Genomic DNA, 19,840 nt, shown 5'->3' on the forward strand with positions numbered 1-19,840 from the left:
TCTCAAAGGACCGCCGCAGGGACGTCGTAGACACAGTTCCGAGGACACAACTTCCCCTGAGGAAGTATCCACCCCTGAGGATGCCTACGATGACCATCGACCCTTCTGGTGCAAAAATCGCAGCCGCAATCTCGCCCTTCTCTTCCGTACAGTGACCCAAGATGGCGGGGCCCGTGATTGGAAAACCAGGTCCAAGATGGCGGCTTCCTACTTCCTCCCACGGAGTAGCGCGTGGCCGCCGAGGCCCCGCCCACTTCCGGTCCTCCGCCAGCAGCATGGCTGCTTTAGGTGTCCTGCTCCGCAGTAAGTGGGCGCGGGAGCGCGCTGGGGGCGCGGGGCCTGGGACCCCCGGGCTGGCCGCACGGCCCCTCTCTCGCCTCTGCCGTCTTCCCAGCAGGTGCCCGGAGGCTGCACGGCAGCGCGGCGGCGCGGGTAGGGAGTGAGTGGAGACTCCAGTGAGTGTGGGTTTGGGGGAAGGGAAGACGGGGGTCCCGACACTGTGCGGAATCCTAACCCAACTGTTCTTCTCCCCCAGGCAGGGCATGGCCGCCAACCCCTCGGGCTACGGGCCCCTGACGGAGCTTCCAGACTGGTCCTACGCGGGTGAGCGCCGATCTGGCCTGATGGCTGCACCCGGAGAGCACGCCCTGCAGAGAGCTGGGAGGGGAGAGAGGGTGGAAAGAGGGGTGTCAAGGTGGCGGTATGTCTTTGTGAACAATGTATTGAGCTTTGTAGGGGGAAGAAGCCCTCTTGTTTATTTTATAAATTAAACTAGGTCCAGGCCGATGGGAAATAAAGCTGGACGGGTCTTTTCGGCTTGTGCAGATCAGCAGAAACAGTTCTGACTTGGAGCGCCCCCGCCCCGCCCCCCATGTCAGGGAGAGAGTGGACAGACTTTCCTGTTTCTCAAAGGGTGGTGAGGTTCTTAGAAAGTTCTCTGTGCTGAGTGCATTATTGAGAATTTGGTACCAAATGCAGGGAGAGCTCCTGGAAAGGCTGCCAACCTGAGCATCACAGAAAGAGTAGAAAAGTGAATAGTGGGGATGGTGGCCGCCCTGCAGAAAGGTCTCTTCCCTTTATTATTTGCAAAAAAAAAAAAAAAAAAAAATTAAAAAAAAAATATATATATGTATATATATTTATTATTATTTATTTATTTATTTTTTTAAATTATTTCAGAGATGAAGGGAGAGAGCAAAACATCAGTGATGAGAGAGAATAGTGGATTGGCTGCCTCCTGCACACCCCCCACTGAGGACCTGTTCCCTGAAGACCAGGAATCCAACCTACCCAGAATCCAGTGTCACCTTCTGGTTCATAGGTCTATGCCCAACTACTGAACCACACAGGCTGGGCTCTTCCCTTCACTCCAGTTTACAGATAGGAAAATTGAGGCCTAGAAATGTGAATTGCCTGTGGTCACCCACTAGGAAAGAGCAAAGCCAAGTCTAGAACAGGGCAGAGGCCAGGCCCCCTTCAACAGCACACAAACCTGAGTATTAATACGCTGTTGGATTTTACAGGAGTATGACTTGGCTTAATTGGAGAGCTGTTGCCTGAGGAGGACGGTGAAGATTTTTTTCTACTTGTCATTTATTAGGATCTTCTTGAAGTAGTATGGAATATTGGGAAGACTCTGGAATTTGGAATTGGTTCATTTTTGGTTGTTGTTAATCCTTATCTGAGCATATTTTTCCATTTATTTTTAGAGATAAGGGAAGGGGAGAGACAGAGAGAAACATCTATGTAAGAGAGATACATAGATTGGTTGCCTCCTGGACATACCAGACCAGGGCTGGGGATTGAGCCTGCAACCAAGGTACATTCCCTTGACCAGAATTGGAATCAAACCCAGGACCTTTCAGTCTGCGGGGGCCAATGCTGTATCCATTGAGCCAAACTGGCTAGGGCTGGGATTCATTTTTTAAATATGTTTTTATTTATCTATTTCAGAGAGGAAGGAAGAAGGAGAGACAGAAACACCAATGATGAGAATCATCAATTGGCTGCCTCCTGAATGCCTCCCACTGGGGACTGAGCCCACATCCCAGGCATATGCCCTTGACAGGAATCGAATCCTTCAGTCCTCAGGCCAACGCTCTAACCACTGAACAAAACCAGCCTGGCTGGAATTGATTTTTAATCTAGGCTTCTCTATTTGCTAACTATGAGTCTTGGTCAAGTTATTTAATTGTATCTCTCAGTTTCCGAGTCTGTAAAAAAAATACCTATCTCATATGGTTCTTGTAAGGATAAAATAAAATGACCGATGAAAACACCTCTCATACACAACATTGGTTCCCTTTATTGATAAATAATATCTCTTACCTGTTTTACCTTCAAACATTTGGGCAGAGAATTCACTCTGTTTCTTTGTTGAAAATGCCCTTTTCAACTCCATTATAAGCCATTTAAGATAGTTTATAGCAAGTATGTAGATGTTTATGAAATTTTTATTATGTGCATATGTGCCTACATTACACTATAGTGAAAGTTTAGCAATATGGTCCCTGATCCCAAGGAACTTAAAGTCTAGCTGGGAAAACAAAGCATGGACATTTAAATATATATATATATATTTTATAGAGAGGAAGGGAGAGAGAGTAAGAAACATGGAGAGAGAAACATTGATCAGCTGCCTCCACGCCCCCTACTGGGGATGTGCCGGAAACCAAGTTACATGCCCTTGACCAGAATTGAATCTGGGACCTTTCAGTCAACAGGCTGATGTTCTATCCACTGAGCCAAAGCATGGACATTTTAAAAATTAAGTGATAACACTTCAGTGCTCTGCTCCTTTCCAAAATAATTAGAGATGACTAAATAAAGTTAAAAACAACAGTACATAAGTCACAAGGCAAATAGATGAGTATTAAATGAATGATATACACTTTTCCCCCCTCTTTTTTATTGTGATAAGAAACACAATTTGCCTTTATAGAGTGGACCCCTGGTATTATTTCAAGTAACCCCCCCCTGCCTGTACATAACTATTACAATATTAATTTTTTCCTCCCATTAACCTCTCCCCTGCCACTCCTATCCCCCAGCACATGCCCTCACTGCACCCCCCCACACTCCCAGTGTCTTTGTCCATTGGTAATGCTTATATACATGCATAGGAGTCCTTTGATTGATCTACCCCCACCTTCCCTCTGAGGTTTGACAGTTCAATGCTTCTGTCTCTGGATCTATTTTGGTTCATTAGTTTGTGTTGCTCATTATATTACACGTTTCAGTGAGATCATGTATATTTATCTTTCTCGGACTGGCTTATTTCACTTAGCATAATGTTCTCCAGTTCCATCCATGCTGTTGCAAATGGTAAGAGTTCATTCTTTTTTACAGCAGCATAGTATTCCATTGTGTAGATGTACCATGGTTTTTTAATCCCTTTCTTGGCACTTAAGCCGTTTCCAAATCTTAGCTATGGTAAATTGTGATATGCACTTTTTTGAAGAGAGTTTTAAGAGGTTAAAGAAAGGTTTCTGGGACAGGTAGGGCTTGAGGTGTGCCTAAGGATGAGAATTTGGCTGGAAGGAAAGGCAAGAGGTGTTGTCAAGGAGTTAGGTGGAATTTAACAAAGATTAGGTGGAATTTAACAAAGATTCGAGGTGAGTAGAACAATGATCAGTTTGCTTGAGTGGGGGCTTTGTGAAGATAAAACAGGTGATTCAGCATTGCAAAGAACCTTGAATTCTAGGCTAATGAGGGGTGAGATACTATAGGGCAAAGCTCAGGAGCTTATTCTTGGTGGTTCTGGCATACTTCACCCTTGAAGATTAAGTATTTTACAGTGTGTGTGAAATGGAAGAAGAGCTAAAAACTTTTTTCCCTCCTTTCTGTCTGCTGTTGCCATATGATGGCCATATCTAACATTTGCCTTTTCTCTCATGTCTATCTCCAGATGGCCGCCCTGCTCCTCCGATGAAAGGCCAGCTTCGAAGACTAGCCCAAAGAGAGAAATTCGCAGTGAGTTGCTACAGCCCCATCCAGGGCAACCTGCATGTAATCTGAGGGACAGAGTTTAAATTGTAATTTGTCTTGAGCTGTGTTGACACCTAAGCTAACATGTACACCCCACACTGTTTTGACAGGCAAGGTTTTAACAGTACTGTGAGAAGGAAGGAATACAGGGATACTCCCAAGGCAGGAGCCAGGAGCAGACACTGCCACACATTTACTGTCTTCCCCCTGCTTCCCATCCCAGGACCTGGCCCCACCCCTTCCCCAGTCAGTGGTGTCATTTTCCAGCTGAAACCTCTGACTTTGATCTGTGAATGAAAGGATATATGGTGCAGAGCTCAAGCCCCAGATGTTATTCACACTGTTTTCCTGTCTGTTTCAGAGACGAGTTGTACTGCTGTCACAGGAAATGGATGCTGGATTAGAGGCATGGCAGCTCAAACAGCAGCAGAAGGTGCAGGAAGAAGAACAGAAGAAGAAAAACGCTCTTAAACGTAAAGGGGCTGCTCGGCAGAGCCCACCGCCACGTCAATAAAAAGCAACTCCTCTCTCTTTTCCCAGCCTCTGTTGTTGTTGTTGGACTCCAGGAAAGACGGGTTGTAAGAGCACTGCCTGGAAGGTCTGGCTACAGGCCCTCCCCCCTGGCTCCCTTCCAGTTCAGGGGTATCTTGCTCTGGGATATTTACCCGCACCTTAGCAGGTCGTAGGTCTGGCCCAACTTTGAGCAGTTACTGCTCTGCAAACATGAAAAGGGGGCCAAAGTTTACTCATCTTAGCCACCATTCAAGCCTTGAAAAACCTATACACAGTTCAGTCTGCATGCAGTTACACATTTAATAAATATTTTTATGAAAAACTTTCCAGCTGAAGTGCATTTCTTGGCAAGCAGCTGGTGTCAGTTTTCCTAAGCCAGATCCATGGCCCAAGAGGATCCCAGTAGTGGGAAGGCTGACATGGGAAGAACCATACTTGGGTGTTGCATGTTCTAAAGATTTGGTTCTGATTGAATCTTAGAAATTGATTAGAGAGAGAGGACTGTCCTAGCCCCAATTTACATAGGGAGCCCTGGAGATAACCCCAAAAACAGTCATTGTGGGTTAGGTATATCCCATATACTTCCTACAAACCTTTAGCTGTCCCCCAAGGCCCAGGGAAACCTTTAATTTTTAGGGAGAGAAACATCGATGTGCTGCCTCCTGTACACCCCCTATTGGACATCAAGCCTGAAAACCAGGCGTGTGCTCTGACCGGGAATCAAACCCGGGACCACTTGTTGGTGCATGGGACAACTCAACCAGCTGAGCCACACTGGCTGGGCAAAACTTACATCTTATTGATCGTGAATTCTGTGTAGAAAAGGCCTTTGCTCTCATTACAATATAGTACACTGGACTCCCCCCCCCCCCCCCCCCCCATTTTCATATCACAAACTTGTGTTAGTTCCTGGACTTCTGGAGTTTCTTACCTGACCTAATTTTTGTCCAGCCTCCCAGTTACTCCTTCCCTTGCTTTCTTTCCCTCCCTTCTTGCCCCCAATACCTCCTTCCCTTCCCCTCTCTCTGACCAATGTAATTCTTGGGTCTTAGATTTCGCTGATGGTTGAGTTTTCTGTCTCCCACACTTTTCCTGCTTGTTGTTCTGCCTTTCCAGATGTAGTTCTCAGCCTCTTATCTGTCTCCCTTTCTCAGCTGTAGCCTGCCCTCCCCCTTCCCTGCATACCTCCACCTTTTGTTCTCAGAGACTGCTCAGTCCTTGAAGGAGATTTTACCCTTGAATAAACTGCCTCCTTTTCCAGGGTATGGAATTAAACCCTGAAGTTCCAACTTCCGATCTCTAACAGTTGCACCAAACTTGATTTGCCTTTTCCCGGATTCCATGGCCTTGCACCCCTTTCCTTCCCAACCAGCTCTAATTTAAGGATCAGCCAGATTGCAAATGGCATAAGGAGAGCACATTTGTTTTTCTGCAAGGATGGGACCCCCTCTGCCCCCATTCAGTGTGGTGGTGGGCTTTGTTGATGGGTAGTTGGGCTTTGATATTGGTGTGTTTTTTTGTTGGTGGTGGTGGTTTGGTTGGTTGTTTTTTATTGATTTCAGAGAGAAAGGGAGAGAGAAACATTAATGATGAGAATCATTGGTTGGCTGCCTACTGAGGATTGAGCTCGCAACCGGGGCACGTGCCCTTGGCCAGAATCCAACAGGGACCCTTTAGTCCACAGGCCTTTTGCTCCATCCATCCACCGAGGCAAACTGGCTAGGGCTGATATTGTTTTTGTTTGTTTGTTTGCAACAGGGACAGAGGTGATTGTCAAGAATAAGTGACAAAGATTCAATTTGGTTTAATCACAGGTCCCAAGAGACAATCCCCTAACCCAGGTCTCCGGACATGGAAGACCCCAGACTCTGAACTTGTTTGCCCCAAGTTCTCTCCCAGAACTCCCCCCTCTGAGGTGCGGCAAAGGCTGAACACCGGAGGAATCCACCATCCAAAATGTGCCTGGGGGGAGAAAGTCTCCCACATCGGGTGCCCTTAGGACCCCCGCCCCCACCCGCCGCCACACACACAGCTCCCTGCCCTCGGCTGCGGCCTCAGCCCCTGGAGATAGCAGCCTTCACCGCAGAAAGTCAACTTAGGTTTGGTTTTTCCTTCTTTTGGTTTTTTGTTGTTTTTTTTTTTTTTTTAACCGGGCTCTTGGCTGTAATTGGATTCGGGCTGAAACAACCACGTCCGCACCGGGAAAGGAGGGCATTGGGGCGTGGGCGGGAGGAGAGGCTGTGGGATAAAGGGAGGGACCAGAGCGGAGAGCAGGAGAGGGCTCGCCATCCAGTCCGCCGACTAAGCAGAAGGAAGACCAGAAAGCGGAGGAGAGGCCACGAGCGCACGGGCGCCCTCGGGAACCACTGCCTCTCCTCCGGGCGGACAGCCCTCCAACACCCCGCACCCGGTGCCTCCCGGGGACAAAGGGTCCGAGGCAGAGGCGGCGCGACCCCCAGGCTCGGCCCCACCGCGGAGCCCACGCCACTGCCCGGACCATGTCTCCCGCCGCCCGGCCCGCCCGCCGCCCGCTGCTCCCCCTGCTCGCGCTCGCCGCCGCGCTCGCCGCCCTCGGTTCGGCCCAGAGCAGCTTCAGCCCCGAAGTAAGTGACCCTCCGGCCCTGCCCGAGCCGCGGCCGCGGAGGAGGCGAGCCGGGTCCCCGGGGACGGCCCCGCCGGGGAGGAGCGCTGTCGAGGTCCCGTGTGCGCCGGGCCTGCGGGACCCCTCCTCCCCGTCCCCTCCTCATCCCCAAACTTCCCAGGCGAGCCAACTCCTGCCTCCTCCCCCACCCGCCGCCTCTCCCGCTCCCTTCCCGGGAGGAACTCCACGCCAGCCCCTCTCCCGGGTCCCGCCCCGCGCTCCGCGCTCAGCTCCGGGGCCAGTGGAGCCTGAGGACCATTTGGACTCCTCTCCGGTCCCGCGCTGCCTCGGTTCTCGTCCTGAGCCAGAGCCGGCCGCTCCTGCAACTTTCCTGCTCCCGCGCTCTCCTGCCCGCGCTGCCCGCGCGGGGGAGGCCGGGGGCCCGGCGGGACGATCGCCCCGGTCCCCCGCTGCCCGCTGCCCGCTGCCCCCGGCACGGCCCTCCGCCCGCGCATCAGCCCAGGTGGGGCCGCGGGTGGACGGCGGGGCGGCCCCCTGGGTCGCGGCCCCCGAGCCCCGGCGTCGAGGGTCCCGGCGCTGCGCCCCGGCCGCCCTTCCGTCCACACAAAGCTCTCCTTGTGAGCGGGGGCCGCCGCCGCCCCCGCCCCTCCCTCCGCGCCTTCAGGCCTTTTTTTTTTGTTCATTGTTTTTCTGCGTTAATTGCACGGAGACTGGGCACGTTGCAAGGGGAAGTGGGGAGAGGGCCTGGGCCCGGGCGCCCACACAGGTCTTCACTGGCTCCGGTCCCCCCTCCCCCCCAAACACCCATTCACTGACTTTGGCCCACCCGGCCTGGAGGAAGTGGCGTGGGAGTTGTCTGAGGAGGTTTTTCCTCTCTCTCCCTTTTATTTTGGGGTGAAGGTGGGAGACGGATTTGATCAGCTTCTTATTTTGGGACATCCCAACCCACTCAGCCCTGCCTGGGTGCCTGGGTGCGGTCTGGAGGGGCCGGGAAGTGCCCCGGGAGGGGGAGGGGATCAGGACTTGCTTCCTCAACCTCTCCGGCGCCCGGGTTCCATCCCCAGAGGAAACGTCTCCCCAGAGAGAACACACTCTGTCCTGAGGCTGAAAGGAAAGCTGGCCGTAGGGATGGGGGTGCCCGGGGAGTGTGAACATCTGCCCCGTGGCCAATCCTGGCACCAGCCAGGAGGAGGAGGCATCGCTTTCCAGGCATGAAGTGTGCATCTGGGGCCCGAAAGGAGAGCTCTTCACAATAGGAGCCTTGCCGAGGCCGGTTTGGCTCAGTGAATAGAGCGTCGGCCTGTGGACTAAAAGGTGTCAGGTTTGATTCCAGTCAAGGGCATGTACCTTGGTTTCGGGTGCATCCCCAATGGGAGGTGTGCAGGAGGCAGCTGATCAATTATTCTCCCTCATCGATGTTTCTCTCTATCCCTCTCCCTTTCTCTCTGTAAAAAATCAATAAAATATATATTTAAAAAACACACACACACACACACAAAACACAATAGGAGCCTAGGCTCTGCCTTCTCCCACCCCTTGCCCCATTAGGCCCCCTCCTGGAGGGGCAGCAGCCCTGCCTCTGCTTTACGTGGGTCCTGGGCAGTCCCAGTATCAGAACCACCATTTGCTTCTGGGCTATGGAGGGGTGGGAGGCCGAGGGAGGGAGGAGCAGGCCAGAGGCTCCCATCCAGAGCCTGCTGGAGAGCCAGCGATTGCTACACACACACACACACACACACCCTCAACTCCTAGGCCAAAGGTGGGGTGGGTTCCCTTGACTTTCCCTTAGGGCAGCAGTTTTCAGCTGGCCTGCAGCATGCAGAGGCCCACTGTTGTGCCGCAAGAATTTTAAAACTCGTGCAATACCTGACTGTTTAGTCAGGGCCTTTGACCTCTTTCCCTTTGATTGTCAAATAAAAAAAAATGACAACAGCCAACACAACAATAGCCGTCCAGTGTGAATGTTCCAAATGTTACCTATTTGTCAGATCGGCAAAAAATACCATGTATTTTGTGGTGTGCCACAGAATTTTAACAAAATTTTTATGTGTGTCATGAGACGGGAAAGGTTGAAAATCACTCCCCTCGGGGAATACTGTCCACCAGCCAGTTTTCAAGACGAAGCCAACCAACGGAGTTCTTTGACCCAACATAGTTGCTCCCTCTCCAGGCCAGGCTGGGGTGGCCCGGGCCTCAGGCAGCCGGTTCCGCCCTCCAGGCCTCCGTAGTCCTGCACCAGCTTCAGAACAGCCCTCTCCTCCCTGTCTGGCACTCAGCCCTTCCCCCACCCAGCCGCAGACACAGGAGTCCTCTCTTCTGTGGTTCCAATCCCAGTCTCTGTGGTTCCTGCTTCGCTCAGAGCTGGCCCCTGTGAGGGAAGAAAGCCTGGGCATGGAGCAATGGGGCAGGGGCACCTCCTTTCCAGGCCTTTCAGTTCCCTTGACGCCAGGGATGGCCCTTTTTTTTACTAAGTCTCTACTTTTAACTATTGGGTGTGAGGTGGAGGTTGTGGGCGTCGATGTTTTCATCTGCCTACCTTCCTGAAAGACTCATCAGGCGGAGGGATTTACCCCAGAGCTCTTGGCTGTGGATTCTCCCCACTGCCTGCCACCCACCCTTCCGTCATCCAGTCCTAGAATTCCCCTCAGCTTGGCTTCCTGGGGGTTGAGGAGGCCTGACCTCAGTCCTCCTGACTTCCAGTTCCGCTTAGATCACAAAACTGAACTCCTACCCAGGTCATGAGCCTGGTGTCCACCCTACAGGTGAGACTAAGGGCACAGAGAGTTTCCTGCACACTCAGGCGTATGCCACAGCAGGCTTCCTGCAGGCATTGGCTGAGGCATCAGCCAGTGCAGGTCAAGGCAAGCATTCATCTGTTGGAGAGCAGCCCACGCCGGCAGCACCTTTCTCTGCTCCCCTCTGGCGGACCAGGGGTTAAACTTCACTCCTCCTTCTACCCCTGAGGTGGAGCCCTCAGAGCAGGTGGTGCTAGGGTGACTCTGGCCAGGCCTATTGGCTGGGGAAAGGGTGGGTTGTTTACATCTCAGGCCCTATCTCAGGCCCTACCTCCATCATCCTTGGGGGATCACTTCCCAAAACCATGTTGCAATTCTCTCTCTCTCCCTTTTTTTTTTTTTTTTAAGTTATTTTTTAAATTTTTTTACTGGTTTCAGAGAGGCAGGGAGAGGGAGAGCTGAAACCGGTTTGGCTCAGTGGATAGAGCGTCAGCCTGCGGACTGAAGGGTTCCGGGTTCGATTCCGGTCAAGGGCATGTACCTTGGTTGCGGGCACACAGGAGGCAGCTCATCGATGTTTCTAACTCTCTATTCCTCTCTCTCTTCCTCTCTGTGAAAAATTAATAAAATATATTTTTTTAAAAAGAAAAAAAGAAACATCAATGATGCCTCCTGCGTACCTCCTACTTGGGATCCAGCCTGCAACCTGGGCGTGTGGATTGAACTATGACCTCCTGGTTCCTAGGTCAATGCTCAACCACTGAGCCACACCAGCTGGGCCCATTATTTCAGTTCTTGCCCCTGCAGGCTCAGGTCCCCAATCAGTTGCTCCTGAATCACCTCTAGCCCCTGTGCAAGAGTGCTATTTCATCAGTGGGGCGTGTGCCTCGAAATGAAGGGCCACATGGAGATTTATCCTAATAACCTAACAGCCGTAGCCTCAAGCTCCCATCCCAGGCAACGTGCAGCCCCTCTGGACTGCTTAGGAGAGCAGCACTGGATCAATGACCAGCTGTCAGGGTAGCATCTCCCTGTAGGAAAATCCAAGTATTTTCATATCCCGTATATAATTTGGCTCATTTTACTTTGCAGGCTTTAGGAAAATATTCCATTGTTCTTACAATAAAGGCTGATTTTTTTTTTTTTTCCAGTGAGGTTTTACAGATTTTGTTTTGTTAATCTTCACCCAAGGATATTTTTCCATTATTATTTTACTTTTTTTAGAGAGTGGAAAGGAGTGGGAGAGACAGAGAGAAACATCCATGTGAGAGAAACACATTGATTGGTTGCCTCCCAAATGTGTGGGCCAGGGATTAGGGCCTAGGATCAAGCCTGCAACTGAGGTACAAGGTATGTCCCCTTGACCAGAATCGGAATCGAACCCAGGGCACTTCAGTCCAAGGTGACGCTCTAGCCACTGGGCAAAACCAGCGAGAGCTGTCCTTTCAATCAAACACCAAAAATCTAACTTTACTTTAAGGCACAGGGGTGAGGGTTATAAAAGCCTGTGAATTCATTTGGTCTGGCCCTGCCTGGACATTAGGGATGAGTTAATTAAATGTTTGGCCAGCAATAGCAGGCTAGTTTTTAAGTTGATCATTTTGTATGGCCCAAGAATGTTATAAATATTCAAATGAGTGTTATAAATATTCAAATGGCCCTTGGCAGAAAAAAATGTTCCCCATCCCTGCTTTTATATGTCAGCGTTAAATTATGGACCATTTACCACATACCTGAAGTAAAATACAGGCACCAAGAACCCACCTCACTCCCCCTATGTGATCCTGAAATGGATAGTGCGGGACCCAAGACCCAAGACCTAGGTCAGGAGCCGTTTGGATGGAAAATGGGGCAGGATCCTGGCTCCGGCTGCATCACACTTCTCACCACTCGCAGAGGCCCCGGCTTCCCCTGTCAGCAGCCAGCCTCAGCCCAGGCTCTTTTTCTGCCCTCCTTTCTTTAAAAATTCTCAGCTATCAGAGTCCTGGAGGCTTGGCATCCCCCTCCCATGAGGGCCTCCTGCCGGGCTCCAGAGTGGAGGCCCTCAGCCTCTCCCCTCTCTGCCCTGAGAAGACACCTGAGAACTCAGTTAAACTCGGTTCCCAGGAAGACCGCTGCAGCCAAAGTCCGGAGCTGAGGCCTGCAGCTCCAAGAGGACAAGGCACACTGGGGCCGGGGCCAGCATTCAGGTCCAGCCCTGGAGCTCCTCCAGACCCACTGCCAGAGCCAGGCTGGAGGCTCACTGCCCTTTCCTCAGCAAGCAAGCGGGGGTGCGAGCCAGCTGACGGAGGAGGCGGAGGCTTCCCTCCGGCCGGTGGGGATGCGCTAAGCCACATCCCTCTCCCTGCAGGCCTGGCTGCAGCAGTATGGCTACCTGCCCCCCGGGGACCTGCGGACCCACACACAGCGCTTACCTCAGTCACTCTCAGCTGCCATCGCTGCCATGCAGAAGTTCTACGGTCTACGAGTGACGGGCAAAGTAGATCCAGACACCATGAAGTAAGTGCTAGACCCTGGCAGGGATTCTGCCCGACACACACTGACCAAACCCTGAGCTACCCTAGAAGCTGCTCCCTGAACGCCTGACTCGTGCCCCTCTACCTCATCGCCGCATGCTGATCCTGAGCCTGTTTATTTACCCTGACCGTCCTCACACCGACCCTGGGGCCAGATAGTCGCCCTGTCCTCCAAAGACCTTGCTCTTTCACGCGCTATACTGACCCGTCTTCACACTTCAACCACCCCAGGGCCATGAAGCGCCCCCGCTGTGGTGTTCCAGACAAGTTTGGGGCTGAGATCAAGGCCAACGTTCGAAGGAAGCGCTACGCCATCCAGGGCCCCAAATGGCCGCATAACGAGATCACTTTCTGGTGAGTCTACCAGGCCAGTGGCCTTCCTCACACCAGGTTCCCCTTCCCTGTCAGTTGTGCTTAGAGACTCAGAGGCGTCTTGCCACACTCGCCTCTTCCTGGGATGCATCCTTGGACGTGGGGAGAAAAAACGCTGTCACCCTGAGAGAGATACAGCCTGTAAGGGAGAAGGGGTACACCCCAGGCCACAAAGCTAAAGCCTGAGGGCCCCAGAGCTCTCAGTACTTGAGGCAAAGGCACCCTGAGGTGGCAAAGGTGGTGGCTGAGCAAGTTCACTCAGACTTGGGAGAGGACTGGGAAGGAGAATGTTGTCCCTTGTAATCCTAACATAACTCTCATCCTCTCCCCACGTGGCCGGACCTCAGCATCCAGAACTACACCCCCAAAGTGGGCGAGTACCGCACATACGAGGCCATCCGCAAGGCGTTCCGCGTGTGGGAGAGCCACACGCCGCTGCGCTTCCGAGAGATCCCCTATTCCTACATTGAGAACGGCCACCAGCACGCCGACATCATGATCATGTTTGCCGAGGGCTTCCACGGCGACAGCACGCCCTTTGACGGCGAGGGTGGCTTCCTGGCACACGCCTACTTCCCAGGCCCCAACATCGGAGGCGACACCCACTTTGACTCTGCGGAGCCCTGGACTGTGGAGAATCAGGATCTGAATGGTGAGCCCTGGGACTCTTATTCAATGATCATCGGGACAGGGTTCTCCTACCTCCCCCCAAAACCTCAAACCCCCAAATCGCAGGGCCACAGGGGACTGCAAAAATCTCCAGGTCTGACTTCCAACAAAACAGGAATCCAGTTTTTTTTCTGTGTGTGGTTTTTTTGTTTGTTTGTTTTTTTAGTATATTTTAATGATTTTTTTACAGAGAGGAAGAGAGAGGGATAGAGAGCTAGAAACATCGACGAGAGAGAAACATCGATCAGCTGCCTCCTGCACAACCCCCACTGGTTGTGTGTCCACAACCAAGGTACATGCCCTTGACTGGAATCAAACCCGGGACCCTTCAGTCTGCAGGCCGAAGCTCTATCCACGGAAACAAACCGGTTAAGGCAGAAATCCAGTTTTAAACTATTTATATGTGGTTCCTTCTCTCAACCAATAATTGACTTCTCGGTCAAAGACTTCCTAGTCTCCCCATCACCCGCTTACCCGACAGATGTCACCCTGGGAGGAAAAGGCCCCGACAGAGACCTCAGCTTCCCTTCACGCAAGTCTCGTGGGCTCGGGATCTAGTCCCCGAGCCTGCTCACCTCCTCCCAGAAGAGCATGGTGGGTTGGTGGCTTTGGTGAGGCAGGCTGGGTGTGACGCTAACGCCTCTGACGGGAAGGCCGGAAGCCTGCAGGGCGGGACCCAGGCTGGCATCCTAACCTCTCTCCTCCCTCCAGGGAACGACATCTTCCTGGTGGCCGTGCACGAGCTGGGCCACGCCCTGGGCCTCGAGCACTCCAGCGACCCCTCGGCCATCATGGCCCCCTTCTACCAGTGGATGGACACGGAGAACTTCGTGCTGCCCGACGACGACCGCCGGGGCATCCAGCAGCTCTACGGCGAGTGACCTGTGCCCGCCTCTGCTCCTTCCTCTCTGCCCCTCGTCTGTGTGTGCTTGGCCTTCGTGTCTCTTCCCATCTCCCCACCACCCGCTCCTGATGCTGCCTCTGTCTGCTCCCACGTCTCAGTCCCCCTCTTCTGTCCTTTCTCAGCTGATTGCCTCGGCCTCTCTCCCCTTCCCGAGAGTGTTGTCTGCCCTCATGCCTGTCCTTTCCCCTCCCTCTGCCGCCAAGTCTGAAGTGCCCCCCTGTTCTCCGCCCCCAGGGAGTAAGTCGGGCCCCACCAAGATGCCCCCTCCGCCCAGGACCACCGCCCGGCCCTCTTTCCCTGATAAGCCCAAAAACCCCACCTTCGGGCCCAACATCTGCGACGGGAACTTTGACACCGTGGCTGTGCTCCGAGGGGAGATGTTTGTCTTCAAGGTGAGAGGAGGGTGTGGCTGGTTTGGAGGACACAAGGGCTCCGTGACAAATGGCAGCAGGAGGACTAAAAACTAAGGCGGGGGGGGGGGGGGGGGAGCTTTGGGAACTGGATCAGAGGATAAGTGACAAGACATCATGAGCTCTTACATCGACTGCCTCCCAGGAGCGCTGGTTCTGGCGAGTGAGAAACAACCAAGTGATGGACGGGTACCCCATGCCCATCGGCCAGTTCTGGCGGGGCCTGCCTGCATCCATCAACACTGCCTACGAGAGGAAGGATGGCAAGTTTGTCTTCTTCAAAGGTAACCAGGCCTTACTTAGTCTCTGAGTGTGCGGGGAGTCCCCCTGGGTGGGCAGATGCCACTTGACTCCTCCACGGACCCTGGAAACCGAGTGGAGCCTCCATCCTGCCCTCTGTCTCCCCAGGAGACAGGCACTGGGTGTTTGACGAAGCTTCCCTGGAGCCTGGCTACCCCAAGCCCCTTAAGGAGCTGGGCCGAGGGCTGCCTGCCGACAGGATTGATGCCGCCATCTTCTGGGTACCCAATGGGAAGACCTACTTCTTCCGGGGAAACAAGTAAGACCTTAACCCACATGTGTCAAACACAAGGCCCGCAGGCCAAATCCGCCCCGCCAGGCCTTGCAATGTGGCCCGCACCGCGCTGTCATCACTGCACTCCGCTGCATTTCCATCACAATGACAGTTTATGACTGTTCAGTAAACCATTCGGCCCGCGATTTAGGCTGGATTTTAGATTTTGGCCCCTTCTCTGATAGAGTTCGACACCCCTACCTTAACCCCTGGGCCCCAGGCCTGCGTCCTCAGCTACCAGATCCCTTCAGTCCTGGAGGGAGACCCACTCTGTGCCTGGGCGGTTTCCCTGGAGAAGGAGCTGGCTGAGCCTCTGTGGTTGCCTAGCGATGAGCAGCCTCCACTGGGGGCCGAGTGAGTGGGAAGTGACCGGGTCACCGTTGCAGACCTGGTCATTTGACGCCTCCTGCCCCGGCACCAGGCCTCCGCTCCGGCGGCCTCGCACTGTCATTAAGGGCCGCCGGTGGCTCCTTGCAGCCTGGCCCTCCCTCCCACCCCCACCTTCCGCTGCTTCCAGCTGCAGGCCCTCATTACCCAAACCCCTGGCCACAACCACCCTTACCTCACTGGTGGACTCGGTCCCGGGTCCTGCTGCCCTCTGAGGAAGGGCCCCGTGTCCACCACTTCCTTCCTGTCCTCTGCACCAGGTACTACCGCTTCAACGAGGAGCTCAGGACGGTGGAGAACGACTACCCCCAGAACATCAAGATCTGGGAAGGCATTCCCGAGGCTCCCAGAGGGTCCTTCATGGGCAGCGACGAAGGTGAGAAGGGCATGGGCCGTGTCTGTGCGGGGAGGATCGGAACAACGGGTTAAGAGAGAGGAAGAAGAAAGATGGAGGGCATTGTGGGGAGATAATGACAATGATGATGACAGGGATAATGACTGCTCCCACTTTTCAGTCCTCCTCTTCTTTGCCGTGGGCCAGTCACTGGGCTCATGCTTCCCCATAGCGCCCACCACTCCTCCCACCTGGTGCTAGAATCACCCCGTTTCCAGCTGAGGAAACTGCTGTGAGGAGAGGTGGGAGGTGGACTCAGCCAGCCCCACCCTGACGGGTCTCCTTTCTGCTCTTCCCTCCTGGTCTCCTGGGTGCCGCCCACCCGTGTCCTCTCGGCCACCTTCCCGCTGCCCCTGCAGTCTTCACGTACTTCTACAAGGGGAACAAGTACTGGAAATTCAACAACCAGAAGCTGAAAGTGGAGCCGGGCTACCCCAAGTCCGCCCTGCGGGACTGGATGGGCTGCCCGTCGGAGGGCCGGCCGGACGGGGGGACTGAGGAGGAGACGGAGGTGATCATCATCGAGGTGGACGAGGATGGCGGTGGGGCGGTGAGCGCGGCCGCGGTGGTGCTGCCTGTGCTGCTGCTGCTGCTGGTGCTGGCCGTGGGCCTCGCTGTCTTCTTCTTCCGGCGCCACGGGACCCCCAAGCGGCTGCTCTACTGCCAGCGGTCCCTGCTGGACAAGGTCTGACCCCCACCGCTGCCCACCCACTCCTACCACGTGGACTTGGCCTCTGAGGGCGAGTGGCAGCAGATGGTGGTGGGTGGGCTGCTCCCACCCGCTCCAAGCTCTCCCCCCACCCTGCCTCCCTCCTCTGTTCCACAGCAGGCCCCTCCCACCTCAACCCTGGCATTGCTTCTTCTCTAGACCGGTCCCCTGGGGGCTGAACAGGGGCCACCCCTTCCGGCCCCTGCCCCTCCACGGCCCCTGTAGCCTGGCATGTGTCCAGCCCCGTCTGAATGTCTTGGCTCTGCACTTGAAGGCAGGACCCTCAGACCTCACTGGTAAAGGTCAAATGGGGTCACCTGCTCCTTTCCATTCCCTGACATACCTTCAACCTCTGAACTCTGACCTCAGGAGGCTCTGGGCACTGCAGCCCCGGCAGGCCCCCCAAGTGTACCCAGTTGGCAGCCTCCCACCACTCTTCTTTTGTGGGGGGAGACCCTGCGAGAGGGTGAGGAGATGGGGGCCACATTGCCACCTTGTAAGACCTGGGGAGGAAGGTTCAGAGAGGATCAGTCTTCTTCAGAAAGCTCTGCCTCTCCCCCTCATTCTGCTCCCCAAGAACTTCATGGAAGGAGCCTGAGCCATTAAGGAGGTAACTGAGGCTGCAGAAACCCCCGACAGCCCTACCCTCCCAAATGTTAGCCTTGGACGAGGATGTCGAGGTTGGAAGAGCTGAGGCCTGGGAGTGCAGATACGGGGTGTGTCTCTGTAGGAAGAGACTCGGTCCAGAGCCCTGGGGGTGAGCCTCAAGGCCACGGAGAAAGGACCTTGCAGGTGCCAGGGGCCGAGCAGTCAGAGGGGATAAGAGGGACCAAAAGGAGGTTCAGCGGGAGTGGACAGCGGGAGGTGACGCGCTGGAGGTGGAGCAGGCTAAGCCGTTAGGGACGCACAGGGTGGACGCACCTGGGGGAGGCACGTTTTACCGGAGCTGGAGGAGGAGCCCACGAAAGGCACACCTGCTCCGCCTCGTGCCTTCCCTCTGACCGGAGAGCACAGAGGGGAAGGGGAAGGAGCCCAGGAAAAGGAGCAGAGATGGCACGTCTGGGGACTGGCAGCTGGCCCTTGGAGAGAGTAGCTACCTAGTTAGAGAGCAGAGAGCTCCCAGCGGTAGGAGCACCGAGTCAGCAGGCCTCAGAGAGAGCAGATGCCTGAGCATTTCTTGTTTCTTGGTCAGGTTACCTCATCACTTCCTGGTGCCCCCACCCCTCTGCCCATCCTTTCTGTGTCCCGCCCTCCCCTCATCCCGCCCCCTTCCCCAGCCCATCCATTTGAAGTCTCCTTCAGCCACCGAAGGTGGTCATGGTACTGGGGACTTGAGAAAGTGAGAGACCCTTCGGGAGTGAAAAGAGAGGGATGTCAGGGGTGGGGCATTGGGGGGGGGGGTTGGGGGGGAATGGGATGAACGGTGCTGGCAGTTCGGCTAAATTTGTCTTGTTTGGGTTTTTTGTTTTGTTTAATGTATATTTTTATTATAATTATTATATATGAATTCCCTTCAAATCGTTCCTTTTTGTTAACAAGGGGCATGGGGAGGGTTTGGGGTGGGGGGGGCAGAGGCATTGACCCCAGGAACCTGCAGGGCGGGGCTGGGTCAGTGCCCTTTAAGGATATTTTTTACCTTGTTCAACCTTTCCACAAAAAATAAATGGTGTTTCACATTCCTTGTGTGGCTTCAGTTCTCTCCTAGGGTAAACGGGATGTGGCTATGAGAACAAGAGAAAAGGGGAGTCCTAACCAGTTTGGCCCATAGACTGAAGAATCCCAGGTTCAATACCAGTCTAGGGCACATACCTCAGTTGCAGGCTCGATCCCGGCCCAGTCAGGGTTCGTCTGGAAGCAACCAAATGATGTGTCTCTGTCACATCAATGTCCCTCCCCTCCTTCGTTTCACACTCTCTAAAAATCAATGGACTCTTCCTGATTTGAGTTTTGGAAGATTGTATTTTTCTAGGAATATGTCCACTTCATTAAGGTTGTCCAATTTGTTAGAATAGAGTTCTTTATAGTATTTTTTTATGATCCCTTGTATTTATGTGGGGTCAGCTGTTACTTCACCTCTTTCATTTTTGATTTTGTTTATTTGAGTCCTCTATGTTTCTTGGTGAGTCTGGCTGGAGGTTCATAAATCTTGTTTATGAAATGGATATGTTCCTTAAAAAATACAATCTTCTAAAACTCAATCAGGAAGAATCAGAAAACCTGAATAGGCCAATAACTACTTATGAAATTGATGCAGTAATAAAATTTTTTTAAAAAACATCCAGCAAACAAAAGCCCTGGTCCGGCTGAGACCGGTTTGGCTCAATGGATAGAGCGTCGGCTTGGGGACTGAAGGGCCCCGGGTTCGATTCAGGTCAAGGGCATGTACCTTGGTTGCGGGCATATCCCCAGTAGGGGTTGTGCAGGGGGCAGCTGATCGATGACTCTCTCTCATCGATGTTTCTAACTCTCTATCTCTCTCCCTTCCTCTCTGTACAAAATCAATAAAATATATTAAAAAAAAAAAAAAAAAAAAAAGCCCTGGTCCGGACAGCTTCACAGAGTTTACCAAACATTCAAAGGCAAACTAGCACCTATACTCAAAACTATTCCAAAAATATTCAAGAGGAAGGAATACTTCCATGCTCTTTCTAAGAGGCCAGCATTATCCTAATTCCAAAACCAGATAAAGAGACTACAAAGAAAGAATTACAGGCCAATATCCCAGAAGAACATTTATGCTAAAATCCTCAACAAAATATTAGCAAATCATTAAAAAGAGCATACACCATGACCAAGGGGATTTACTTCAGGGCTGCAAGGCTGGTACAATAGCTGCAAATTAATAAATGTGAAACCACATTAAAAAATTGCAAAACAAAAATCATATGATCATATCAATTGATTCAGAAAAAGCATTCGACAAAATCCAACACCCTTTTTTGGTAAAAACTCTCAATAAAGTGGGAACAGGGGACTCATACCTCAACATGATAAAAATCATATGACAAACCTACTGCAACATCGTACTCACTGGGCAGAAACAAACCATTTCCCTAAGAATAGGAATC

The 19,840-nt window shown here is 53.0% G+C and overlaps 2 protein-coding genes across 3 annotated transcripts; both read left to right on the forward strand.

Moving 5' to 3' along the window:
- The first annotated feature begins 231 nt into the window (after positions 1-231).
- Positions 232-4,513, forward strand: MRPL52 (mitochondrial ribosomal protein L52). 2 transcript variants are annotated; one of them, XM_045584431.1, is made up of 5 exons: positions 232-303; positions 395-455; positions 536-603; positions 3,908-3,972; positions 4,349-4,513. In XM_045584431.1, the coding sequence occupies exons 1-5, from the start codon at positions 276-278 to the stop codon at positions 4,499-4,501; spliced, it is 375 nt and encodes a 124-aa protein (XP_045440387.1). In that variant the 5' UTR covers positions 232-275; the 3' UTR covers positions 4,502-4,513. The 2 variants fall into 2 exon arrangements, with proteins under 2 accessions (XP_045440387.1, XP_036304631.1); XM_036448738.2 differs by having other exon boundaries at positions 241-303; positions 398-455.
- A 2,240-nt stretch (positions 4,514-6,753) lies between these two features.
- On the forward strand, positions 6,754-18,448 carry MMP14 (matrix metallopeptidase 14). Its single transcript, XM_036448677.2, has 10 exons — positions 6,754-7,103; positions 12,188-12,336; positions 12,585-12,707; positions 13,073-13,377; positions 14,106-14,267; positions 14,533-14,690; positions 14,854-14,992; positions 15,117-15,267; positions 15,930-16,045; positions 16,423-18,448. The coding sequence occupies exons 1-10, from the start codon at positions 6,999-7,001 to the stop codon at positions 16,752-16,754; spliced, it is 1,740 nt and encodes a 579-aa protein (XP_036304570.1). The 5' UTR covers positions 6,754-6,998; the 3' UTR covers positions 16,755-18,448.
- The last annotated feature ends 1,392 nt before the right edge of the window (positions 18,449-19,840 follow it).

The sequence above is a fragment of the Pipistrellus kuhlii genome, unplaced genomic scaffold (genome assembly GCF_014108245.1).
Source record: "Pipistrellus kuhlii isolate mPipKuh1 unplaced genomic scaffold, mPipKuh1.p scaffold_m20_p_1, whole genome shotgun sequence".
Lineage (NCBI taxonomy): Eukaryota > Metazoa > Chordata > Mammalia > Chiroptera > Vespertilionidae > Pipistrellus > Pipistrellus kuhlii.